The sequence below is a fragment of the Acipenser ruthenus genome, chromosome 5 (genome assembly GCF_902713425.1).
Source record: "Acipenser ruthenus chromosome 5, fAciRut3.2 maternal haplotype, whole genome shotgun sequence".
Taxonomy (NCBI): Eukaryota; Metazoa; Chordata; class Actinopteri; order Acipenseriformes; family Acipenseridae; genus Acipenser; species Acipenser ruthenus.
Window position 1 is genome coordinate 3,187,137 of NC_081193.1, and position 27,334 is coordinate 3,214,470.

The 27,334-nt window shown below is 39.4% G+C and overlaps 1 protein-coding gene across 5 annotated transcripts in view; it reads right to left on the reverse strand.

Annotated features, from left to right (window-relative positions):
* Nucleotides 1–27,334, reverse strand: part of LOC117402299 (collagen alpha-1(XII) chain-like) — a 100,483-nt gene that overhangs the window by 24,409 nt on the left and 48,740 nt on the right. For all 5 annotated transcript variants that reach the window (XM_059023517.1, XM_034003298.3, XM_059023516.1 and 2 more), the window contains 20 exons: nucleotides 25,185–25,314; nucleotides 23,900–24,039; nucleotides 22,835–22,964; nucleotides 21,931–22,073; nucleotides 20,573–20,702; nucleotides 18,934–19,076; nucleotides 14,964–15,093; nucleotides 14,634–14,753; nucleotides 13,849–13,995; nucleotides 12,686–12,802; nucleotides 11,558–11,710; nucleotides 11,126–11,200; nucleotides 9,969–10,108; nucleotides 9,580–9,703; nucleotides 8,549–8,692; nucleotides 8,101–8,265; nucleotides 7,383–7,421; nucleotides 7,144–7,282; nucleotides 5,232–5,374; nucleotides 4,736–4,845 (listed from right to left, as the gene is read on the reverse strand). In XM_059023517.1, the coding sequence (XP_058879500.1) occupies nucleotides 4,736–4,845; nucleotides 5,232–5,374; nucleotides 7,144–7,282; nucleotides 7,383–7,421; nucleotides 8,101–8,265; nucleotides 8,549–8,692; nucleotides 9,580–9,703; nucleotides 9,969–10,108; nucleotides 11,126–11,200; nucleotides 11,558–11,710; nucleotides 12,686–12,802; nucleotides 13,849–13,995; nucleotides 14,634–14,753; nucleotides 14,964–15,093; nucleotides 18,934–19,076; nucleotides 20,573–20,702; nucleotides 21,931–22,073; nucleotides 22,835–22,964; nucleotides 23,900–24,039; nucleotides 25,185–25,314 (2,562 nt within the window). The remainder of the gene's footprint in view (nucleotides 1–4,735; nucleotides 4,846–5,231; nucleotides 5,375–7,143; nucleotides 7,283–7,382; nucleotides 7,422–8,100; nucleotides 8,266–8,548; nucleotides 8,693–9,579; nucleotides 9,704–9,968; nucleotides 10,109–11,125; nucleotides 11,201–11,557; nucleotides 11,711–12,685; nucleotides 12,803–13,848; nucleotides 13,996–14,633; nucleotides 14,754–14,963; nucleotides 15,094–18,933; nucleotides 19,077–20,572; nucleotides 20,703–21,930; nucleotides 22,074–22,834; nucleotides 22,965–23,899; nucleotides 24,040–25,184; nucleotides 25,315–27,334) is intronic.

The following is a 27,334-nucleotide window of genomic DNA, read 5'->3' on the forward strand; positions in this document are numbered from 1 at the left end:
GGTCTACCTGCTGCACTCAGGTCTACCTGCTGCACCGGGGTCTACCTGCTGCACCGGGGTCTACCTGCTGCACCAAGGTCTACCTGCTGCACCAAGGTCTACCTGCTGCACCGAGGTCTACCTGCTGCACCAAGGTCTACCTGCTGCACTCAGGTCTACCTGCTGCACTCAGGTCTACCTGCTGCACCGAGGTCTACCTGCTGCACTCAGGTCTACCTGCTGCACTCAGGTCTACCTGCTGCACCCAGGTCTACCTGCTGCACTCAGGTCTACCTGCTGCACCCAGGTCTACCTGCTGCACTCAGGTCTACCTGCTGCACCAAGGTCTACCTGCTGCACCCAGGTCTACCTGCTGCACTCAGGTCTACCAGATCTACCTGCTGCACCGAGGTCTACCTGCTGCACTCAGGTCTACCTGCTGCACCGGGGTCTACCTGCTGCACCAAGGTCTACCTGCTGCACTCAGGTCTACCTGCTGCACCGGGGTCTACCTGCTGCACCGGGGTCTACCTGCTGCACTCAGGTCTAACTGCTGCACCCAGGTCTACCTGCTGCACCCAGGTCTACCTGCTGCACCCAGGTCTACCTGCTGCACTCAGGTCTACCTGCTGCACCGAGGTCTACCTGCTGCACCCAGGTCTACCTGCTGCACCCAGGTCTACCTGCTGCACCCAGGTCTACCTGCTGCACCCAGGTCTACCTGCTGCACTCAGGTCTACCTGCTGCACCAAGGTCTACCTGCTGCACCCAGGTCTACCTGCTGCACTCAGATCTACCAGATCTACCTGCTGCACCGAGGTCTACCTGCTGCACCGAGGTCTACCTGCTGCACCGGGGTCTACCTGCTGCACCCAGGTCTACCTGCTGCACCAAGGTCTACCTGCTGCACCCAGGTCTACCTGCTGCACTCAGGTCTATCAGATCTACCTGCTGCACCGAGGTCTACCTGCTGCACCCAGGTCTACCTGCTGCACCCAGGTCTACCTGCTGCACCCAGGTCTACCTGCTGCACTCAGGTCTACCTGCTGCACCAAGGTCTACCTGCTGCACCCAGGTCTACCTGCTGCACTCAGGTCTACCAGATCTACCTGCTGCACCGAGGTCTACCTGCTGCACCGAGGTCTACCTGCTGCACCGGGGTCTACCTGCTGCACCAAGGTCTACCTGCTGCACCAAGGTCTACCTGCTGCACCGGGGTCTACCTGCTGCACCGGGGTCTACCTGCTGCACTCAGGTCTAACTGCTGCACCCAGGTCTACCTGCTGCACCCAGGTCTACCTGCTGCACTCAGGTCTACCTGCTGCACCGAGGTCTACCTGCTGCACTCAGGTCTACCTGCTGCACCCAGGTCTACCTGCTGCACCCAGGTCTACCTGCTGCACCCAGGTCTACCTGCTGCACTCAGGTCTACCTGCTGCACTCAGGTCTACCTGCTGCACGAGGTCTACCTGTTGCACTCAGGTCTACCTGCTGCACCGAGGTCTACCTGCTGCACTCAGGTCTACCTGCTGCACCGGGGTCTACCTGCTGCACCGGGGTCTACCTGCTGCACCCGGGTCTACCTGCTGCACCAAGGTCTACCTGCTGCACCCAGGTCTACCTGCTGCACCAAGGTCTACCTGCTGCACCCAGGTCTACCTGCTGCACCGAGGTCTACCTGCTGCACCGGGGTCTACCTGCTGCACTCAGCTCTACCTGCTGCACTCAGGTCTACCTGCTGCACCCAGGTCTACCTGCTGCACCAAGGTCTAACTGCTTTTTTATGTTTTCAGTTCTGATTTAACACTTGCTGGAGTTTTATCTCTACACCCCTGGGTCTATAGAAACACACTCTGCATATGGTCTTATTTCTAGTTCTGTCTTGTCCCATTCCCGCTTGACATGTTTCCATGATTTGTATCTGCCTCTGTTTTATTATTCTTGGCTGGACCTTGTCTCTCTTGGCTATTCCTTTCATTTCAACTGCCGTTAAATCAAGATGGGGCTCCCGAGTGGCGCATCCAGTAAAGGCGCTCCGCGTGGAGTGCAGGATGTGCCCTATAGCCTGGAGATCGCAGGTTTGAATCTAGGCTATGTCACAGCTGACCGTGACCGGATAAGTTTATGGAAAATTACAAAGCGTTAATGTAACATTGTTCAGCAGATTTCATTCGACTTTATGAAGCAAAATGTGTTAATTCTATAGGGTGATGCTAAACTGTTGGCCAGAGCTGTCGTATCAACAATACTGTTGTCTTCCCCCAGGGGTTATTCACTGACCCTCTTATAACATCACCCATTACCACAATAAATAATGCAGTGGACTGCAGTGCAGCATAGATGTCAAGGGGTGAGTATTCAGAACTGTTGCTGTTTAAATCATTAAAACAGACCCTGAATGCATTTATCCAGTCACAGACCCACATGGATGTCCTTTTTAAGCAAATTCTAATTTTGGCCAAAAGACAAAGTAACCAGTTTTCATGCTTCAAGTGATCTAAATCACCCAAAGTCCCAAATCCCCAGGGAATGTTTGTAGAATATTTTATATAGCTTTCATTCTTTTCCTACATCGCTGCCAACTTAGTTCATGGTAGCTCAATCCAATTTCAGAAAAGCCATTCCCACAGGTTAGACTGTTTTATTAAAGTTGTCATGTATCCTTCTTTAATTTATTAATTTAATTTAATTTATGTATTTGTTTTTAAAAGAGGGTTGATCAGAGGGTTGTAGCATTGCATTTGAAATATGTAATTTAAATATTTTGAAAAATCAACCAGCTTTGATATTGGAATCCCCCCCCCCCCCCCCAAATAAAAACTGCAGCCCCTCTGTTGACCACCTTGATTACAGGGTTTTCAGAGAAATATGTCTGAGAGCATATGGCTTGGATTGATAGTAATAGAAAACAAATTACATTCAAAATAGTCTTCAGCTTTCATGCATCATTTGCAATTGCTTTGGTAATAACAATCAGAAGTAAATGTAACTTTGAGTTTGAGCCAAGGGTAAAGTTGTTTTATAGTGGCCAAATCAGCTGTCATTTCTGACATTGATGCAGTGCAAGACATATGAATGGCTATGGTTCTGGCAATTAAGGGTTGTTTGGCAAGGCCTCTGCTGACTATCTCTGCTAATCTACAAATGAGCGCAGCATGCTGAGAGACCACATACACTACTGTGCTTGGAAGCCAACCACTAATGTTACCTCCTTTTGAGCAAATCCTTAAAAACAAATCCGATACAGCCGACTACTGGAAACAAACGATTCAGACCAGAATGGGAACAGCGAAAAATAAAGCCAAGCAAAGAGCCAGACTGCCATGCCAATGGTTTTCTGATGTAATTATTTAATAGCTAGAGCAGTGACCCAACATTTTCCAAAGGAACATGCCAACTTCAGCAGCTTTTTAAAAAATGTGTGTGTTTTTTGTTTTTTTGTTTTTTACAGGACTGGTGGCTTTCGTCAGTGCAAAGTCTTGACTGGTTGGTTTTGGTGAGTAATAAAATACATTTCGACCAATTGTGTCTTTGTTTACTCTTTGCTGTCAAATAGATAGAACTGAGCTTTCATTACGGCAAGTCAAAATGAAAAAGCCAGCTGCGCTGGTTGATTTTAAGTTTGATTGCCAGTTGATGCTGTGATGTTCTAGCGGGCATCTAATGCCTAATAGAAGCCGGTTAGAGCTGGAAGCTGAATGGCTGATCGCTTTAACCAAATTATATAGTGGCTATTTTACCTTGTGACTCACTGTGACTGACTTGAATGGAAAGTTAAGGGACATTTGCTTTACTTTATGTAAGTCAAATCAAAGCCAGTACCTAACAAAAGTTTACCACAGTAAATTCACAGTAATTTTGACTCATTGTGTGACCCTGAGCAAGTCACTTAACCTCCTTGTGCTCCGTCTTTCGGGTGAGATGTAATTGTAAGTGACTCTGCAGCTGATGCATAGTTCACACACCCTAGTCTCTGTAAGTCGCCTTGGATAAAGGCGTCTGCTAAATAAACAAATAATAATAATAATAATACAATACATGCCTGTGCTCTAACATGTTTGTACTATTCTTTATTACACTTTGCTAGGGTATTAGAAGGGGAGCACAGTTCAGTCCAGAGAGGTACTGTACATTAAAAGTGTCCTAAAAATGAGTGAGTTCACAACGGAAATTTACCACTGAAAGTGCTCACAGCTGTTTTAGACATATAGTTCAAGTATTTTAGAGGCAGAGATGAACAGTTATAAGAGAAATAGCTCTTTAGCTCTAAAGCTTTATCTTTTTTTCCATATTAAACAAAGTCTTGCATTAAAAAGCAGTGGCCATTCTTCTCAGGCCAATATATATTTATATATAAAAAAATACTGTTTTTATTTTCCAGTGTTTTTACTTTTAATACTTTTAAAGTCCAGGCTACAAAAATATGTTATGTTCTTGTTCTTAACAGTGAGAGAAGCGTCCAATCAGTCTGTAAGATCTCTGTGCTACAGCTGGCCTTTTCAATCATTTACTGGTACAGCTTTATTTCACTGTTCACATTTTTTTTTAACATAATTCTGAGTCATGTAAACAGTGCAAACACAGAATGCAATGCTGTAATGGCAGCATAGTTAAAGTATGTAAGCATTGTGTCTGGCATTATCACACTGCATTGCCTATTGACATCAACCACAACCTTCTTTACTGCCAGTTGGATCATATTAGGGGTCTACTGAGGAGTTTGTGAGATGTTCCACTAGTTTGAAAGAGCAATTACCTTGTGGAAGCTGCCGTGAAACACTTTCTTAACATCATCATTATCAAACGTGACCTTCTGAATCTCTCCTCTCGTGTCCTTGTTATAGAAGGATATAGTTTTGCTGGAAGCTGAAACAGAAGAAGATTGCATCAAATCAGTCTCCAATAAATGCCTAAAATGATATGTCATGCAAAGCACATTAAGTAGAAAACCTCACTGCTGCATGAGAAAGCCACAGAGCTTTATCATCCTGCCAAGCAGATATCCAACAAAGAATCAATTAAGCACGCAAAGCCATGCTTCCCTGTGGCAGCAGCAGCAGCACTCCAGATTTAGAAATACCTGTCATCTTCTGAGGTTAAGCTTTCGTTTGTGTCTAATTGTGTAAGATCAGTACAGTACTGGGTTCTGGATCCTGTTAAAGCTACTCATAAATGCAATGGTGTTTTCATAAGAAAACCTCAATAATCACAACAGACTACTCCTTCAATGTATCAAAAAGGCTGTCACATACCATCAACAGTCACACCGACTTGGGGTTTGTAATCCTTATCAGTAATCTGCCAGATGTCAAAAGCCTCATTGGGTGAATCCGGAAGAAGGCGGAACATCAGCAAGACTGTGTAGGAAGATGGCAATCCTTCCGGATGAACATCCCTGTTAAAACAGGAAGCATGCGGGATGAACAATAGCTGCCTTTTGGTAATTTACCACACATTGCTTTGATTTGGAACATATATAAATTGTATTTAGAATAATCCAGTAGCAGTAACATTTAAAACTGTGTCTCTAATTATTGTGTATTTACATAGTGGTTACTCAGCAAACACATGTGCACTTACATGTAATTACAGCATTAGTATGTAATCACCTGGAAGTATCACTGCATAGCTATAATTAATGAATCTGTGCTCTGCCTGAGTGCAACAACCTTGAGCGTATAATCTACCCGACACGCTGTATGACTGAAGAGACATTTTTGAAAAGCATAAAGTAATAACAGTATTTATTTGTGTGACTGGTGATCTAAATGCAGCAGTTTCATTTTATAATCTAGGTGACCAGCCTTTCATGACAGTAAACAAAGCTTAAGTGGACTGTCATAAATCCCGTCAAACGGAAAAAAGTTTCTTCTAAATGTTATAAAAATAATTAATGAGAAAACATGAAGGCAGACATTACATCAGCATTCTTAGTTGCTTATTTCTAGTTTTAAAACATGTATGTTTCCTTTCAGTAAGCAAGCTTAGTAAATGTAACTCTGTTTCTCAGGGGTGTCGCCGTAACTTGAACCTGCAACACTAATGCACCCGAATAATTAGACATATTACAGTGGCGGACTGTCAGAGGAGGCAGAGGAGGCACTGCCTATTAGGTCATTTTAAAATAAATAAGTTCTTATTTATGTATTTATTTATTTATTTATTTATATATATATATATTTAATAGCCACCGATCCAGATTCTCCACTCAGTCACTGCGTATGTTTGGAGGAGGCAGACACAGGCAGACTTGCCTCCTCTATAGTTATAATTGGCACGTCTATTAGCCAATCACATTATTTCATTTCTTCAAATGGCTAGCATGGAGCATGTGAATAAAGTGAATAGGCGGCATGCTTTCCAATCCCTTTTGCCTGTTTTAGCCAATTACCGAACGTGTGTCATCCCACATTGATGACCTCGGATGCTAACACTGACGAGAGTGAAAGGAGAGAGGTGCGGGTTGTAACGAAGGGTGTAGTACTAGTGAATACAAATACAGTAGTTTGATTTATTTAATTTTAAATACATTTTTTAAATTATAATTAAAATAACTTTTGGGAGGAGGTTTTCCATTAGCCACCTTTGCTTCAAGAGGTACAGCTCAGCAATTTACCTTGCTCCAGGACTAGAGTTTGCCTGAAGTTCTTTTATATTCGTATGTACAGAATGGTATATCATTTATTAAGTTTAACAAATTAAGTTGATAGGATGTGCTTGATTTTTGTCTGACTTTCACCTGCTTTAACAACTTTGTTTAAAACATATTTTATGCAGTATGTTAAAGTGACGTGGTGTTGAAATCGAAATGCTATATTAATGATGTATTTTAAACATACATTGGCAGTGTGTAACAGTGAAGTTTATTAGACTAAATTATGGTGGACTACTGTTTTCTTTTTTCTGCTGGCTGGTGGAGAGAATGTGTTTAACAGCTTTGAATTGGGGTAAAACGTTAAGAAGATATGAAAAGTGTTGTTCTGCCTCCCCATTTTTTTTAACCACCAACTTCTACTTAATTCTAGAATCTAGAAAAATAAACACAGGAGGGCAAAAATATGTAACTATGTGAGCAGTGGGACTTTATTTTGAGCTGTGATTTATAGGTTATAAATATAAACATCAGTTACTGTTAAAAAATGAAGGTTGCATTGTTAAACCTACCTGGTGGGCTGTGTGAGGAAAGCGTTTTTGTGGAGCCTATAGGCAATATAACTGTTGAAAGACCCGGGTTCCATAGATACTCCTTGCACAGAGGCGAAGGTCTTCTCTGTCAGGTTGAACGCCTCCAGCATTCTGAACCCTTTGGAGTCAAAAACGGGGGCAGTTAGAATACAGAATAGTTAAATGAAACTACAAGCACAAACAGACACAGAAACAGAAGTTAAGGGTATGAGTCTTACCTGGTGAGGTAAACCCATTCAGGTAAATCAGTGGGCAAGCTGAAAAAGTAAAAGAAACATTTTAGAATAAATGCTACAATTCACAACCCGAAAAGGTATTACTTTTTGGATAACACTTTATATTAAGATGCTGTTTGTTAATGTTTTATAAATATATAATAGATTCTTAATAACTATGTTATATAGTGTTAATAAAGCATTATAGATGGTTTATAACAATGCAATAGCCACAGTCAGAATTAAGTTTAAACAACCCAAAGTATAATAGGGTTAGATTAGGGTTAGTGTTAGGGTTAGCCACCTATTATACTTCGGGATGTTTAAACGTAATGATGTATATGTCTATTACATGGTTATAAACCATCTATAATGCTTTATTAACACTAGCATAGTTATTAAACATATATTATCTATTTATAATCCATTTATACACCATTAATAAGCAGCACCTTAATATAAAGTGTTACCACTTTTTGTGTATGCTGTATGTATATCAATATATATATATATATATATATATATATATATATATATATATATATGTTTAGATATATATTTTAGTTGAACCCAGATTTCATTACTGCATAAGTAAAGGGGTTATAGGTAATTTTGCTATAACATGTGATCATTTCAAAACTGCTCATATGAGATCAGCTTGAAGAATGACTTTTGTAAGTGAGTGAAAACAAATTCTAGATACAACAAAACAAATACTTACTGGAAGTGGCTGTCTCACAGAGGAACGTAACAAGGTTATCATGAATCTGTTCAAAGGCATCAAAATCATCCACTATAAAGAGGTGGCGATCGCTTGGCTTGCTTCCGATGTTCTGTAATTCTGCGTAATCCACATCAGCCACACCAATGACAAACACACTGTACCCTGTAATTAAAACACATGGGTTTTAAAGTACCTACACTGAGCTGATCCACTGATACACTGAACTGATAAACTAATCCTCTTTTTAAACTCTCACATCAGGGGCCTCTTTGGATCTGGAAGCTGTTGATGTGTTTCTGGCTTCAGACCTTTGTGAACTTCTAACACTGTGGTTATTATCCCAATATATTGCAGTCCATGACATTGAAGAAGGACCACATGCTGGTCTAACACACTAAATACCCTTCTCACTAACTTTTATATTTATTGTTGATTATAAACTTACCAGAGTGCTGTAAAATGGCAGCAGATTTCTTAACCTCGTCTTGGGATCGTCCATCCGTGACCACTACAAGGACCTTTGGTACATTTCTCCTCATGCCGCTCTCTTTTGTGAAGACCTTCTCGCCAATGTATTTCAAGGCTACACCTAAATAACCACAGCAGAAACAAAGACGTGTGCATTAATCTTCAATAGAGATCATGCAAACAATTGAAGAAAATTCAAAAGACATGGCGTGACCCAATTCTAAACTATCTTTAAAACTAAATATGAACATAAGATACAATTGGTATGTAACTTAATGTCACAAATAAATCAATTGTATTTACTGCATAGCTTTTAGCAAATAGATTAAAAGCAGCTTCCTCATTCGTGGTTATCTGCCAATGCTACTGAGAAACAAGTTGACAATCAATTAGCATTTAAAAAGATATATGTGCTGATTCAAATATAGCACTCTGGATTTTAAATAGTAAGAGTATTCATAAAGAGAACAGTATGATTAATCTTTGTTCTTGCTTAAGGGAGTTTCAAGAGACTAGCTGAAACACATTTTCCATTGCTAAAAGCATGTTTTCACAAAGGCTCTTCTGATAAAAACCTGCGGAGTCCTGCTGAGTTTTTAAATGTGCACATGCTTTATGCTATTTTTGGAAAAATAACTTGATTCTGGCAAGACCCAATCATTAAATTCAGTAAAAGCATTACAGAACACTGGGGTAATGTTAAGGACAAACTCATGAATTATCATTACTGTCTCCTGTGCTTCACACAGCTTTGTAAGATCCACAGCATATCTTTGCATTTTAGCTGAAATGTTGTGCCAATTGACTGAACATTCAGCAAAGGTATGTTGTGCAATGTGTTATATCGTTGTTTTCAATGCACTGTGTAATATGTATTAGAAGGACACAGTGTTTGATGTAACTGTTCTGGTGTTTCTTCCTCTGTAATGATATGTTGTGCAATGTGTTATATCGTTGTTTTCAATACACTATATAATATGTATTAGAAGGACACAGTGTTTGATGTACCTGTTCTGGTGTTTCCTCCTCTGTAACGAACAAGCTGAAGGGCTGCAAGAGTCATTCCCTTGTCATTATAAGTATTCAGTTTATATTCAATCTTTGCATCATCGCTGTATTGTACCAGGGACACCTGTTAGGAAGGCAGGAACAAATATAATGCATATATCTCCCCTTAAAGTCTCTGTAGTAAAAGCATAGAAAAGTGTATAAAAAAAGCATAGTGAACATATGGTAAAGCCTCATATAGCCCATAGAGGTATGGCAAGCATATCTAAAAACATGGCAAACCATAATAAACTATGATAAATGCATAGCATAACCATGGGGAAAGCATGTATGCAGGTAATATGTTTTACATATTTAAAAAAAAAAAAAAAACCTGCAGAGGAACACACCTGCATTCCATCTGGGCTGATCACATCAAAGGCTCCGATGGTGTTGAAAACAAACTGCAGAACTTTGTTGAAGTTATCATCCCCAATACTCCATGAGCCATCGATTAGGAATACGAGGTCTGCCTTGGCACCTTTGCACACTAGAGCAGGGCAACACCAACACCAGCTTTAACAACAACACTGCACAGCTGGCCTGGGCCAGTAGAATCAAAAACACAACCATTCTACTGTAATTAGCCTCAGCCGTCCCACACTTGTCATAAATTTAACAAGCACATTCACTGACTAAGACATTGAGATTATGATACGCTGTGGATAATAACTAAAAGTTTAATTGATTACAAGTTCTTGGAAAACACACTTGGACACTGAGTATTGGAAATGAACACACTTTATTGCACTTTGCTTTGATACCAATTGATGGTGGCCCAAGCACAATGTAGCACAACTTCCAGTTGCCTGTAATGTTCATGAGTTACTTAAATGAACAAATTGGACTATAGGAAGCCTTCAGTACAAGTGGAGTGTCATTGGCAAGTCACTTAAAGTGCATGTTATCCCCTCCCAGCAATGTGGTACCTAGTCAGTCTACCAACACAGAGTATCATGTACATACAATCACAGCCCATCACAAAATGCAAACATGTCTAACTTTAGCCTTCATATATGGATACAGCTTCTTTGTATAGAAGACACACATCTACCAATTACACTTACTAACAAAATCTTAAAATATGAAAACTAATGGCTTATACAGTACATGACAAGTGTACATTTGCCTGTTTTCCACACTGAATCCTGGGGGAATCCTGTTTTTTTGATTGATTGGTTGTGTGACTGGTGACTGGAACCAAGATGATGCTTGTTTAATCATGGTGGACAAGAACATCTACCCCATGGAACCCACTGAGCAAAAACTGCTAAAGAGCCCACTGAATTCCATCCTTCGAAGAGAGAAATCCCCAAAACCCAGAGTGTTTAAAAAGAACAGTGGAGATGTGATGTCATCACCAGGGACTGGACTGATGTCACTCAACTAAGGCATAACTGCATGGTTATGTTTAATGGGACTATAAATAAATACTGTTTGTTTTAGATATTAACAAAAAATGACGGTTTCCACTTAGGCTTTCCTGGACAGAAACTCTTGTGCTTACCTTCCCATGCTGGTGGTATAGTGGGAGGTGGAGGGGGTGTTGGTGGCACAGTTGGAGCTTCTGTTGGTTTAACCACTATAACAAAAAGAACACATGTCATGTTCTGATTTATCGAGGCAATAAAAGTGCTATTCATTAAGAACAGTGTCAGAAGTTGGCATTTCAATGAATGAATGAACTCCCTCAAGAATACTGGCAATATATATATATATATATATATATATATATATATATATATATATATATATATATATATATATATATATTTTTTTTTTTTTGCTTAGGTTTCATCTGATCAAATTTTCAGATGAGTTATTGATGAGCTAGATGTTTTTCTTCAAAAAAAATGAAAAGTGGTATATTTAGTGATATAGTAGTATACAGCACTTTCAGATTATCAAGAGCACTACAATATCAAATATCGTTACTCACAAGTCCGTTCACGCACACTGACTCCTGGTCCCTCAAGGTTAGGGGTCTGGGTAAACACTGTAGCGTTGTACAAAGCATCCGGAGAGAGGCCGCTGAAACAGTACGTCGACTCTGCACCACTGATTGTTATCTCTTGCTGTCCGCTACTGGAGGCTACAATTGAGAAAGAGCACAGTTCATGCAAATGACTGAGAGACAAGAACAGCACGTAACAGTAGAGCCCAGGGGCTGCACAGGCACTGTGTTATAGAACACAACACCCTGCAGCAAGTCCTGGGACATGCATCGCAGATGGAGCTCAGTGATATCTCAGCATTCTGAACTCCACCAGCAGGATTAAACATGGCATGCTGACACAACTGTGGAGTGGATGGCTGCACATCAAGCAGTATTTAACACGGATAACTGTTTTCAGGAAAGAGTTAATGTTATCTAAAACTAGGGATCATGCAAAATAGGCAGACCACCCCACTGTTACTCTGCAATTATCAAGGAGACCAAAAAAAAAAAAAAGTAACCCAAACCAGCACTATTGTACAGCTAAGGCCAAAAGTTTTGAATCACCCCATAGAATTAATTAACTAATGTTGCTTCATATAGTTGAAACCTGCTGAATAATGTTACGTTAACATATTGAGTTGCATACATCTTTGTAGTTTTACTGAATTGTTAATGCAATTAATTTTCTTCTTTGTGAGATTCAGGATTATTTTTCCTTTAAAAAAAAAAGAATTCTGCACTAAATGCATATATCCTTTATGGGAATTAACCCACATGCAACTAGATAAACACTAGGGAAGGCTTGAATAAAAAAGTATTATATAAGTATTATATGCAAAAGATTAATTGCAGTCCTTCTTGATTCCATTTCTAACAGCAATTATTCATTTCTGGTCCCTTGGGCTCGTATGCCTTTTGCAAGAAAACACATCTTCTGGATGATTTGCAAACAGCCAAGAATTCAAGTTATATTTAAACTCATGTTACTGGCAACATGTGTTATCGTTTGTCATCTTATTTATATTTTAAGCCCCCACAATTGAATTTTAATACCCAAGATTTTAGCGATTCATTTTGTTCAGTAGCCGTAGACTTTTATTCTTCTTTGTAAAAATAACTCTCAATTACCATCAACAGGGTTTAATTTAATTCTGTATGACGTTGCAGATCTGTGAGGGCTCCACTGGGCGCAGAAGGTGTCCCAGCCAACCTTGTAGGTAGTCAGGTCAGTGACATTCAAGTACACTATGAATGAAGGAAAAGAATCATTAGCATTGGGGTATTAAAGGTAACCAAGTGCACAAGCAACTTTATAACTGTCATGACTTTATATTAAAGTACAAGGCTAATAAGGCTATCTGTTACATTAGTGTGGGCACACTCTCTTGCCATTGCCCTCTTCACAGCTTTCTAAAGCCCCTCAGGCCAGGGTGGTTCCAGTATAACTGCAGTCACAACTCAGGCAAAGGCTGATTGTTCATCCAAAAGTCCAAGTGTTTTTGTGGTTTGTTTTTTTAGGTCCAGTATTCCTGATTCCTGTACTATGACTGGTGCTACTGTTGTATTAGATAAGCTGGAATGACAGCAGCAGCTATACTCAATAGACTCCTCTAGTAGATTCACTGAACTCATACAAGAGAATAAAACCCTTACAGTGTTGTTTAGAAGGTTTTGAAAATGTAGTCATTGCCAATTATTTTATTATTTTCACCCAGTTTGGCATATCCAATTATTTCTAGGCTCAGCTCACCGCTACCACCTGTGCACTGACTCGGGATTGGCGAAGAAGAATACACGCTGTCTTCTGAAGTGTGCCATCAAAGAACCGTTTTTTTTCACACTGCAGACTCACCGTGCACCACCTCAGAGCTACAGCGTCAGGGACAATGCAGTTCTGGGCAGCTACAGGCAAGCCCACAGGTGCCCGGCCAGACAACAGAGGTCGCTGGTGCGCGGTGAGCCAAGGACACCCTGGCCGACCTAAGCAACCCCCCCCCCCCGGGTGGCGCACGGCCAATTATGTGCCGCCCCCTGGGAGCTCCCATCTGCGGTCGGCAATAGAATAGCCTGGACTTGAACCAGCGACCTCCAGGCTATAGGGAGCGTCCTACACTCCACTCGGATTGCCTTTACCAGATGCTCCACTCGGGAGCCCCGTTTAGAAGGTATCTAACAGCTGTTTACCGTAACATAGTTCAACACTAGACAAGCAAACGTATACTGATATATACTGATATACATGAAGACTACTGAAAAATATTTAAAACAAAGCAGACTGTGCAGGGACATACATGTGGTGCCCTGTCCTGTAAGCGCTCCACTGATTCCTCCATCATACTGGGCGTAGACTTTGAGATCATAAGTGGTGCCGGGGAGCAGGTTCTGCAGAGTGTACGATGTTACATCACCAACAAACACTTCCAGGGTTTCATCCGTTACTGAAATCAAGAAAACCAAACAAAATACTTGAAATAGTTCAAATGACATTGGTCTCCACAAACTGCTAAGAAATTGGTTTTACATGCAATTGCTTAAATACCTCATTTTTTTCTTTTAGTAAAAATCTTACAATGCATGTCTTCCTCCTTTGAATGGATTCAATCCTTGCTGTACAGTACTGTTAGATGATTCATTATGTTATAAAAGCATTCCGTGTCTGTGCTCAAGCATGCTCAAGAACTCTTGCTTTCCACTTTCCCCCACATCCTCTCCACCTGTGACAGATACTTTACTAGGATGTGCTTTTTTTTTAAACAGCCCAGCTGTAAGTGCTTACCTCCTCCTGTTTGAAAATATCATTTCAACCCGCTGCCCGACCGTCCCCCCCCCCAGCACACACACACACACAAACACATTTCAGAGCTACAAAAAAAATTACAATTACAAAGCATGCCATTCAAAGCATTATAATGAATTCTAACATAAAACGGTAATTCAAGATTGGAGGCAGTTATTCATTAGAGGGCAGTGAAAAGATGAAGAGAAATTAGGCTGTGAGGAAATAAACAGGGCTATTACCTCAGTACAAAAGACAATGAAAACAATTGCAACATGTGTCTTCCAGATGTTGACTCACCTGTTGGCTGGTAGACAAGCTTGTATCCCAGGACTGGTGAGGGAACAGCATCCCAGTGCACGCGGAATCGCGTGTACCATTCATCCGAGACGCGCAGGTTGCGGGGCTCCTGCAAGCCAACTGATGCATTGCAAAATAGACACAGCTTTCCATTAATAATCAGTTACGCCAATTACCCACTTAAATACTTGGAATTTACTGCATAATATAATGTAGATGTTTATCGTTGATGATGAATGGTAATTCAATATAATTTTCTACATTTATTCCCCATACTTTAAGCACATGGATTACATATAACTTTCACGTTGCAAACTTGAGTAACGTTACCTGTCCGGCCATCGCCTGTTAGTTGTCCACCGTCTCCATCTGGGTACACAGCCACTACACTAATCCTGTACGGAGTGTCAGGCTGAAGATTCTGAAGTATTACATTGTTTCTTCTTCCAGGGACAACTGTCTGCAGGAAGCACAACCGGGCAATGTTTCATTCCAGAATTATCATCTGTGTACACTTTATAACATAATACTGAACGTTTTTCAGTATTATATTTGAAGTTTCTTTTCCAGTTTGAAGCAGCAGAAGCCATACTGTCAATCACAACCCATCATGAACTGTATTTCTTTAATTCATTTAAAAAAAAAAAAATCAAGGGCCATTTTTATAGTTTATTAACTGTTAACAAACATTGTTCATTTTGAGCTAAGGGCTCTACATTAGGATCTTTACAAACAAATGAGATGAGGCTCTTCTGCATTGTGTTTGAGATGCCCGCTAATATAAACCTGATTTAATTTACTAAATATTACTACAGTAACAATATGAACCAATTTCAGATACATGATCGACTGGGAATTGATAATCCATAGGATTTGCAGTTTTAGCTGGCCTATTGTATATTAAATAACATATTTATTAGCTGGTTGTTAATAGTTAATAGGTGGTCCTTAAAATAAAGCATGACCAAAAAGAAAATATATATTTAAATGAAAATACCTCATTTAATTTATTGAGGTGCCCTGTGGGTGGTAGAGTGGCACCAATTACAACAGTCATGTTACATTTATACAGGAGCCAGCAATGGTTTCATACTCCTCAATCTATCATTTAGACAGCTAAGCAGGCCTGGCGTTATGGGCGGGCCTTAAGGGGCTTGGACCGTGCAGTTTAGATCCAGTGCCCCCACCCAGTTTCAGATTCTAAATTGATTTAGAAAACGATTCAGTACTGTCAGCCAATCAGATTCCAGTTCTAGCGGGCTCTAATAGACGGAACGTCTCAGCACCATAACTGTGAATCAAATTTAAAATCAATCCGGGCAAGTGCTGTTTTTTTCTTTTTGACTTGCTGTATTTTTAAGAGTAGTGAACATCTAATGGATAGTAAATACTAAAAAAAGACACAATTGGTCCAAATTATTTCTATTATCCACAAAAATCAGCCAATCAATACTTTGCATTGACGAAAGCAACCAACCCTGTACCTACAACTGCTGAGAGCCAATCACAGACTGTCAGCTCGAATGGAGCACAGACACGGCATCTTTCAACAACAACAAAGCGAGATGCAAACAGTTCAGTAATGTTGCTCCATTCATATGTAGATTCAGGAGAGAAATACGGGCACTATTACTTAAATAAAAAAACTATGAGAAATCATTAATCAAATCAAATTAAAGTAAAGCACAATAATAACACGATGTAACACAATTTTTGTTCCTGGGTAGTAAGTTTTATTTCCTAATTGTTTATGCCTCAAAAGTATAGAAAATGGCTATTATTCTCCACAAACTTTGCTTTTGTGACCAGGACAGTGATATTTTGAAATTTACCTATTTCCAATGAGAAAACGGGCGAATTTGTGTCTTTTTGTTCACATAAAGTCAGAAAAAAACAACATATGAATCCAAATTAACATGTATTTATACTAAAGTAATACAAAAATGACTACAAAAGATTTAGAAGTGAGTAGTTTTTCGAGATTTACGATTATACTGTAAATCACTTTCACGAATCAGCCCCCAAATGTAGTCTCCCATCATGTTCTCGTTATACTGTCCTTGGTAGCAGCGTTCAAAGTCCAGTATATCCTGGTGGAAGCGCTCGCCTTGCTCCTCCGAGTACGCTCCCATGTTCTCCTTGAATTTATCAAGATGAGCATCAAGGATATGGACTTTGAGGGACATCCTACAGCCCATTGTGCCGTAGTTCATCACCAGAGTCTCAACCAGCTCCACATAGTTTTCGGCCTTGTGATTGCCCAGGAAGCCCCGAACCACTGCGACAAAGCTGTTCCAAGCTGCTTTCTCCTTACTAGTGAGCTTCTTGGTGAATTCATTGCACTCCAGGGTCTTCTTTATCTGTGGTCCGACGAAGACACCGGCTTTGACCTTTGCCTCAGACAGCTTAGGGAAGAAGTCTTGAAGGTACTTGAAGGCTGCCGACTCCTTATCTCGAGCTCTGACCAATTGTTTCATAAAGGCCCAATTTGATGTGCAGTGGTGGCATCAGCACCTTCCGGGGGTTCACCAGTGGCTCCCACTTGACGTTGTTCCTCCCCACAGAGAACTCGGTCCGCTGTGGCCAGTCCCGCCTGTGGTAGTGCACCTTGGTGTCCCTGCTGTCCCTGCTGTCCCAAAGGCAAAGATAGCAGGGAAACTTAGTAAAACCGCCTTGGAGACCCATCAGGAATGCCACCATTTTGAAGTCTCAAAATGCGTCTGCAGGATGCTTGCAGCCTCTTGATGCCATCTCAGAAAAATGCAGATATGTATCCACTTAGGCAGCTGGAACTAAACTGAACTGGTGGGCTTAAGGCCCCTGTATTTATACTACTATTTATGTTACTGGAAAGTTCTAGAAAGTTCTAGAAGTTACTCCAAGTTTACTCAGCACTGAATCTATCTGGAATGTTCTGGAAAATAGGTAAATTTCAAAATATCACTGTCCTGGTCACAAAAGCAAAGTTTGTGGGGAATAATAGCCATTTTCTATACTTTTGAGGCATAAGCAATTAGGAAATAACACTTACTACTCAGGAACCAAAAAAAATAAATAAAAAATTGTTACACAGTGTAATAATTAAAAAATGCCTTGTTGTTTCTGGTGTTTGGAAAACCCTTCGTAAGGTCGCCTTTTCGGATTGTTTACAAGAGTGTCTGCTTTTTATGTTCAGTATTGAATAGACAGTTGAAAGTAAGCATTATATGTACATTTGCTACTTTACATAAATTTGGTGTGTGTGGGAATCTGTTTATTGCAATCACTGTAGAGGGCCTGCTCACTGTATGATTGTATTCCTTTCAAGTACTGTTGCTCAGACACCACGTTGTTGCTAATGCGGTAATAATAATAATTTAAAAGAAAAAAAAAACTTTTACGGATTGAGCTGTGTTAATTTGTGCTGTATGGATAGTTCATAATACTGCGCTGTCATGTGATTTTTTTTTTTTTTTTGTTTATTGTCATCACAGTGAAGTAAAATAGTAGAGAATACAAGCTAATTGATTTGTCTTTTCCAAAATGAGCACGCCCTAAATAAGTGGATGCCCCCCCCCCCCCACAGCGTTCATGCTGCCACCAGGCCTGCAGCTAAGTGATGTATAAAACAGACTCCATCAGGATTTCATCCAGTCAGAACATGCGTTTTGCATTGTGTATCCAGCAAACACATACATCTGTGCAATACTGAACCCCACAGAACTACATTCTCAAGATCAGTATCAGGGCTTCTGAGCTCCAAAATACGGCTCTTTTCATTTAGAGGTGAAATATCTCATTCAAGGCTGCTGAAAGGTTTGCTAAATCGGTACTCTTAGGTAGTAGCAGATACTGTCAAAATGCATAAAATATTAGCACTTTAAAAAGGTGCTAGTAGAAAGCCCTACACTGTAGTAGGAATTACACTTGTGGAGTGACTATCTCAAGTTAAGTAAAAAGCGATAATCCAGGATAGGCTTAAGTCACATGTAATAATGCAGGTCCCTTTCACACTGCAGAAGAGCAATATCGGGTTATGCACACATTTTTTCTTTTTTGTTTTTGTTTAATGAGAGCTTGACAGCAATGATCTAATTGTTCAAGTTTTAGACCAAAGAAACCGAAACATATAGATGGAGCTAGCTGGCTGGTAGTAGTTTAGAGTAAAGAAGGAAACAAAAGTGGAAAAAAGACCATGTCTTTTTGAACCTTTAAGTTTCCATTACATATCTTGGGTTCGCAGTGAATATATTCTTTACAAATAATTTAATAAAAACATCCTACAGTGCAATTAATACATTACAGAAGTATATTAACTTACAAATTCTTCGATGGGATCGCCAGTTGTGGGAGCGTAGATGATCCTGTACTGATGAACAGACCCCTCAGCGTGATCCCAGTTTACACTCAGGCTGTTTGTGGTTGCATCAAACACTCTGAGGTTTCTTGGACCACTGCGAGGCACTGAAATAAGAAGCACCGCTAATTGTAGATGTACAATGTTCTGAGTGGCCGAATCCACTGGCATTTAATATGTTATTGCAATACCTTAGCAGTTTAATACACTATTAACACTTATTAAGGTTTAATAGAGTATTTAAAAGGTCAGAATTGCAGTGAAAAGATTTGCAAAATAACAGTTTAAATGTCCAAAACCTTTACTTTTAGACTACATTTCCGAGGGTCAAGAATTCACTCTGAATCTAAAATCTAAAATTCTTGAAATTGCACACAGATACTTAAAACTGTATCTTAAAAATGCACAATATTTAAGTTAATTTCAATTCAGTTTCAGTTATACATACAATTGTTAAAATGTTTCAGTTTTTCCTTTTCTTGAAAAAGCTTGTTTTTTTTTAATTTATTTTTGTAAAAATCTTATAATGCATGTCTTACATTTCTAGAAAACTCCACATACGATATCACTACATGCCAGAAACCTAGACCAGATGCTCTGAGAGGAGCAGTCATTGTCCAACAGGAAATACCTCTAAATCTAAAAGTATTTTAGAATCCTGAAACTCACTTTAAACAGCCATTTCAATTCCACGCAAATACAAAATCTAACCGAAAACAACACGTTTTGTGGGGAGGGGGTACATAATACCATGAATATCAATTGCATCAGTCATTACTTGCACATGATTGACCTTGTCTTTTCAACATAATCTCCCCTCTGTTCAAAGTCTAGTTATTTTGCAACAGTCCTGCCAGCCCGTTTTATAGAAGCTGCGTGATGTTCTGTTATTCCAGTTCCACACAGTTGTTAACAGGTCATTTTGAGTTGAGAATGTGTGCCAGTAGAGACTTTCCTTCATACATGGAAACAATTACAAGTCTGCCGTGAGGATATTGCTAATGCAAATAATCATGAATTTTGGCAGGTCTTTAACACACTGCACTTCCATAACCACATTTCTTAAGTTCACCATATGTTTACTGGTAACACTTTAGTTTAGGTATCCCATTACTAATGATTATAAACAATATATAAACATGTTATTATTATGCTATTACATGTTTGCCATTTTTATTTTTTGCTGTTGTTTATATAATCAGTTATGACAGATATAATCTTTCTTTTCTTTTCAGGCATGTTTGTCTTTCTGTGCCTGTCTGTCTGTCTTTATATGTCTGTCTCACCAATTGTATGGGGTGGCTGAGTTTTTGCAATACAGTTATTATACACTTTTGCCTTTTTTTTCTTTTTTGCTATTGTTTACAATCACTTATAACGGATACTTAAACTAAAGTGTTATATGTATACTACACTCTGTTTCTGTGTCCATGTTGCATTCACCATGCTACTAATTCCAATGAAGTGCTTGACCATAAAACACATGTGCATTGGACAGATGAGGATCCCAAACACACTTTATACTTAAGTCTCTATGGTGTCCTAGACACAAACTCTGACTATAACTCATTCAGCATAATTCACAGTGCAGTAAATCTCTTACATGTTGTTCCGTCGGATGTGACTTGCGCTCCTTCTCCATCAGAATATACAGCCACAACGTTGACAGAATAAGGGGTTTCTGGGGACAGGCGGTCCAGGAATGCATTGTTGGTATTTCCTGGCACAAGCACCTATTGGCAATAAACACAAGTGAAAACAATCAACACCACTATAATCTAATCATCCCGAGATAACTACAGCTACAGTTTTACAAAAGTAATCTGTATGGTCAAGAAACACTTTGCAAAAATTAAGCTAATATAACAAATGCCTGCTCAAAAAGTGATGCAGCTGTCAGCAAACAGACAGCCTTACTGTGCCCCTGGTAATGCAACCACACCTGACCCTACTGTACATATGTGCAGCATGGAACACTGGTGTAAGGTTCAGTGAGGCCCAATTACCAATAATGCAGGAATGTATAACTAGGGCTGAGCATTGGCTGGCAATAACATTGGCGCAATATAATCCTTGAGAAAGAAATGGTTTAGCCTTGGAATATTATTGCTATGACGAGTTGTTTTTTTTAGTGTTATGAAAGACTTCAGAAATGCAGTACTGGGTTTTAGATTCTTTCTGTGGTTGCTTAACTTCTCGCTTGACTTAAATGAAGAATATCCATTTCTTCATCATCCAACTGGAAATATAAATTCTAAGTAGCTTGCCTCTATTGCTTTGATCCCTCTCAGAATATGTATGTATTATTATTTTAGGACAAATTGCTTCAGAGGGTGAAAATCTTTTTTTTTCTGAACATAAACTTCTTATCATTACCGTATATATCTGAAAATAAACCTTGAGTTCATCTCTGGCTTTTTAAAAACAAAGCCATGTCCTAGCAATGAGTACTTTTCAGAACGGCCTACACACCCCTTGATTGGCTGCAGTCCTACCTATCTGCACGCACCTCTGCTGTTGCTTTCAACAGCCTCACTCCCCCCCCCCCCCCCCCCCCCCCGGCCCCTGATCTCCTGTTATGACCCTGCTTTCCTGACCCTGACCTAGCCTCTGGCCCTCTGCTTTCATTCTGTCTCCCCACCCTAGCCCAACAAACTTACATTCTTTTTCATCCATTTTCCTTGATTGTACCGCTTTGTTTAAACTTGTAAAGCGCCTTGACTAAAGGCGCTATAAAAATGTAACTAAATAAATAAAATAAATAAATAAAATATGTGCTAATAACCAAAAAACAGTACTAAATGACTCACTCATTAGTTAAACAGAAAAGTCTACTGTTTCAATCAGGTCGAACTGCTTTAACCTTTCCCTCCCTACTCCACACACTGCTCCCTCTCTATGGGGTTCTAATATACACTGATTAACCAGATTTTGTGGCACCTGATTATTGAAAGAACTCACAGACTCAGAAGGTCTTGTTCCACTCAGGGGAGCGTAGATGACACGATACTGCTGGACCTGCCCCGCAGCAGGCTCCCAGCGCACATTCAGGCTATTTGGCGTTGGATTGTAAACTTGGACATTTCTTGGTGAACCGCGGACCACTGTGAAAAAAACAAAACAAAATGAAAGTAAACTTTTAACCCAGAAAGCGCACAATACTTCACGCTTCAGTTTCCACGGCTACTCTTGAACTTCAGCCAACCACTGGTTCCAATTCGACTATCTCAGCGCCAATAAACAGAATATTGGCAAATGGGCTGAGCTGAGTTGCTCTGCAGCCAGAGCACAGGCCAATGGAATTGGTTCTAAAGGTTGCAAAAGCAGGACAACACAGCATACAATGCAGAATGTTACTAGGTTTAGAGTTTAGCTTTAGATATGCAAATACAAGTATGTAAATAGATGTACAGCTTTAAGAAAAATGTTCTGTAATTTGAAAAACACTTGATAATAGAAGTTAAAACCTTTAAGAAACAAATGTCAAGTTGTTTGTTTGTACAAGTGCATCTATTCATTAAGCATTTCATGTTTTATGTTCTAGAGTTCAATAAACAACAATGTTCTCAAAACCAATGCTTTTTTTTAAGTGCCAGATTTGTAATTTAAAAGCACACAATTTCCCACAAGCAAAACAGGATTACTCATCTTACCCGCCCCCACAAGGTACTTTGATGTTTCTGCTATTAATCAGCAGTTCTTTCTACACAAATACAAAGCTCAAACTGAAGGACTAACATTGTGAATACTGAGAAGATTATTTTTTTATGCTATGCATGCAACATTTCACCAGCTTCTTTATTTTAGGAACACGTTATTCAATGGACACTGCAACCATAAAAGCAACAATTCAAAATGAACGTACATGTCTTGCCAGTTCCAGAGAGTCGTCCACCTTCCCCTTCAGAATAAACTGGAACAACAGTGATAGTGTATCCAGTGTCAGACTGAAGGTTCCTTAGAACTGTGGAGGTCGAGCCTCCAGTCACTCGTACCTGTTCACAAAAAGGGCTGATTCAGATCACTCAGAATAAAGAACTGGTCTTATACTGTTTTGGTTTCAATTTAGAAATCAGAATGATATGGACATAAATAGAACCATCTTTTAAGACTTAGCAATCTTTGAAACTCATAGCATCCATAAGAAAAGTCAAATATAAAACTATCCCATGTATAAGATATGCATAAGATATACATATAAGTATTTTGGGGTATTGTAATGATTCAGTAAATAAAAGGCAGATGTTTGCAATTACAAGTTTTTGTAGACTTGGTATTGCATGCATAAAACAACTTCCGGTAGGATAATAAATAAAGAAGAAATGTCAATCAGCCAAAAACCTGAAATCTTCAGGCAGTACAGTACAGTAAATACAGTACAATTGCACACATTGTCCATTAAGGCCAGAGACCCAGCAAATGTCCAGTGCATAGAGCTCAGTTGTATAGCCAATGATCCAGTATACTATACATGCAAGTTTGTTACTTCTCGTGGACTAGGATCACTGAAAAATAAAAGATAATTTACATATGTATTGCAGCTGGGCAGATATTGCAACTAAAGAATCAGGCGGCATTTTTCAAGCCCGCTGTTGTTTGATCTAACCCCCCTCTTATCATGCGCACTGGGATTAAACATGTCTGCTACAAGGAAAAAGAGCCTCCAACTTGTGAACAGCAGGGTTTTACAGCTGTAGAACAGCAGAGAGCCATCAGACATAACTCATAAACTGCCAGAGTGATTTACAACCGCTCCAGCGCTGTACTTACTACCTGGAGACATCAAACACTGAAGAAAAGGGGGCGGTTCGGATGGATCTGGCAGCTAAACTAGAACAACATGTTTAATTGAACACTGACTTGCACAGCCAGGGATACCACATGCAAAGCATAGCGGAATAGGGCAGAAGGAATGTAAGGTAACCCATACCATGTCTTCGGCTCCTCCAATGGATGGAACATACAGGACCATGTACTGACGGACATTGCCTTCAGCAGGGTCCCACCTCACATTCAAAGTGCTTGTCGTTGGATCTGTTACTCTCAAGTTCTTTGGAGCACCAAGCAGCTCTATAATATAGAGACAAACATAATAAGAGTTCTAGTATATATACCTCCAGGATTACTGAAATAGCTTTCAGCCTCATAGTAGGTTATTTTCCTAGTGAAGCATCAACTGTTGAAAAAAAAAAATATGACATAATAATCCAGATAGCATCAAGAAAATCCAACTTGACTGCCTACTAATAGCCTGGATCTTTGATCCAGTTTCTAAACTATTAAAAATATATTCATCACCAGGTAATGAACAAATCATTTTGATTCATATAAGTTAGATCTATTGTATGATATAAATGAATCCAATCCCAAAAGGATTCTCTATGAATTATAAAATAGAATAATTTAAACCAACATCATTTTTTTATTATATTTATTTTTTGGGGACATATACAATTAGAACAGAAGTGTCACTTACATGACACAAGATGCATTGCATTAAGAATTTAGCCAGTAGGCTCATTTCCATTGACAGTCCCTGGGCAGACATTGATGACAACTGTAATAAATCTCCATATTACTTCTACTCTAAACTATAACAGTAACATCCTATTGGATATTTGATTAAAATGCATACAACACTAAAGTCATAAATTACCTATTAAAAGTGCATAGCAATCAGCAGCTTACATAATCAAGTTACAGTACAATTTATATAATATAAATAACCAATATACACAATTCAAATTCAAATATATCCTGAATAAATAAATGATTGCAAAATTGATTGTTTCAACCAAGCCTTAAATTTATTACAAAATATTTTAAAAATCCCTTAAAAAACCTTAATTTCTGAAGGAAGTGAGTTCTGGTATATCTTAATGTTACATACAATGTTGTCATACTTGTACTTGCTAGAAGCAAAGTCATTGTATTTATCTTGCTCTTAATTGTATTATTACTTGTACTGTGATTCTTGAAATGTATTTTTGTTTACGACTGTAAGTTGCCCTGGATAAGGGCGTCTGCTAAGAAATAAATAATAATAATAATAATAATACATTAAAACATTTTTCACAAACCCTCAGACGACAGCTGTCGCGTGTCATCTTTTTTACAAAGGGGAAAACTCCAAAAACACTATGAAAAGAAAATGCAGTTTATGCTGTAAAATACCAAAATAGCATGCCAACCGTTTGACTGTTTTGTATACTTACTGGTCTTGCCTCGGCCCGTTATACCTCCCCCCTCCCCATCCTCGTAGACTGATGTTACAGAGATGGTGTACGGAGTGTCTGAGGTCAGCTTCTGCAGCACAACGCTGTTTTGTTTGCCTCCCACTTGCGTCTGTAGAAGAAGGTCATTCAATATAAATGCATAGATTGAAAGATTCTCTCCTCTGTTAAGGGTTAATAAAGCTGCACCATTGGTGCATGCACACCAATCGAGAAGTATATGACACACACACACAATAACTAAAACAACCAAAAAAAAGCTTCTTTTTAAGGTATTTTGTTTTTCAACAATGTTGCCTGGAAGTGTTTCAGGAAACTTGGCACCATGTCCATGGCACGATGGAGACTGCAGGCGCTGAGCGACACAGATGGAGGCTCGTTTGCATTGGGTTAGGGAGGAAACGCATTCCTTATTATTGGCACATAAACACAACAAGAAACGTTTTTGTATTTAACGTAACTTTATTTATCAATACAGTTCCTGGTAAAAGTGTTATGTGATGGCTTTGGCCTATATTTGACATGTTAAAAGATTAATAGATTTAAATTGCTGTGTGTGTTACTTTTAATACTGTTTCCATTTAAAATGAGGCAGCCAGCCCGTTTAGGGAACAGGAAAATTTGACTGGTTTGGTTTGGCTCCTGTTTTAGCTCTCTGTCAGTGTGCAAATGCAAGCCCAATACCATTGCTGTCATGTGCTATGTGCTATCAGCCTGCTCAGTAAAGGAGGATTTCTTACATATGAAAGTAGCTTAATCAACATGCTGTCGTCGATCTGAAGGCTACATCTCTACAGGAGTCACTGATAACTTAATTGCCAAGTAGGTCTGAGCTAGAAGAATCACTAGCTACTCTGCAAGACAGGGTTAAGCCATGTTTGCTACCCTTTCAAAATATCAGCCTGGGGAACTCAGATGTAAAGTTCAAGGTTAGGTTGAGGGCAAACTCAAAGCATGCCTCATAGAATCACTGTATGAGGCACATTCTTATTAATCTTCTCCGCTAAACTCGCACAGCTCTATTATTTATTTGTATTATTTTTATCATGATTTATTTATTTGACACCTTTATACGTTACAGTGTAAAGTCAATATTTAAATACAGTATAGTTTACAATAAGTGCCAATTATACTACTAAAATACAATATGAAATAAGATGCAACAAGTTAAGATTACAATCCATCTGTAATACATAACCTCACATGGTATTCTGCAAGCACCTAAGGTACCAGTCATTAGTGTATGATAGGGATAAGAGGCTGTAGACTACCATACATGCTGCATCTTGCTGGAGGAAACTGATGCTGAAAAAAGGTGGTCAATGGGAAGCAGGGGAAAGATAACTACTGTAGTGTATTGTAGTATTGTAGCGATCTATCGTAGGTATTAATCTCTGTTATCAATATTAGAACATTCCCAGATGATAATGTTGTAGTATTGTGTCTATGTGTTGGTGTTGGGATGCTGACTCTCAGAGCTATGTAATCTTAGTATTGTGTCTATGTGTCGGTGTTGGGATGCTGACTCTCAGAGCTATGTAATCTTAGTATTGTATAAGTTTTTAACCTGTAGTACTTTGTATTTAATCATATCCTGATGTAACTATCACTATTACCTGCTGTATTATTGAATTGTGGTTTGTCAAACTTGTACTTTACTTGAACAAAAGTTATTGTATTTCTTGCTCTTATTGTATTACTTGTATTGTAACGCTTGAAATGTTTTTGCTTACGATTGTAAGTCGCCCTGGATAAGGGCGTCTGCTAAGAAATAAATAATAATAATAATAATTGTGTCTATGTGTCGGTGTTGGGATGCTGACTCTCAGAGCTATGTAATCTTAGTATTGTGTCTATGTGTCGGTGTTGGGATGCTGACTCTCAGAGCTATGTAATCTTAGTATTGTGTCTATGTGTCGGTGTTGGGATGCTGACTCTCAGAGCTATGTAATCTTAGTATTGTGTCTATGTGTCAGTGTTGGGATGCTGACTCTCAGAGCTATGTAATCTTAGTATTGTGTCTATGTGTCGGTGTTGGGATGCTGACTCTCAGAGCTATGTAATCTTAGTATTGTGTCTATGTGTCGGTGTTGGGATGCTGGCTCTCAGAGCTATGTAATCTTAGTATTGTG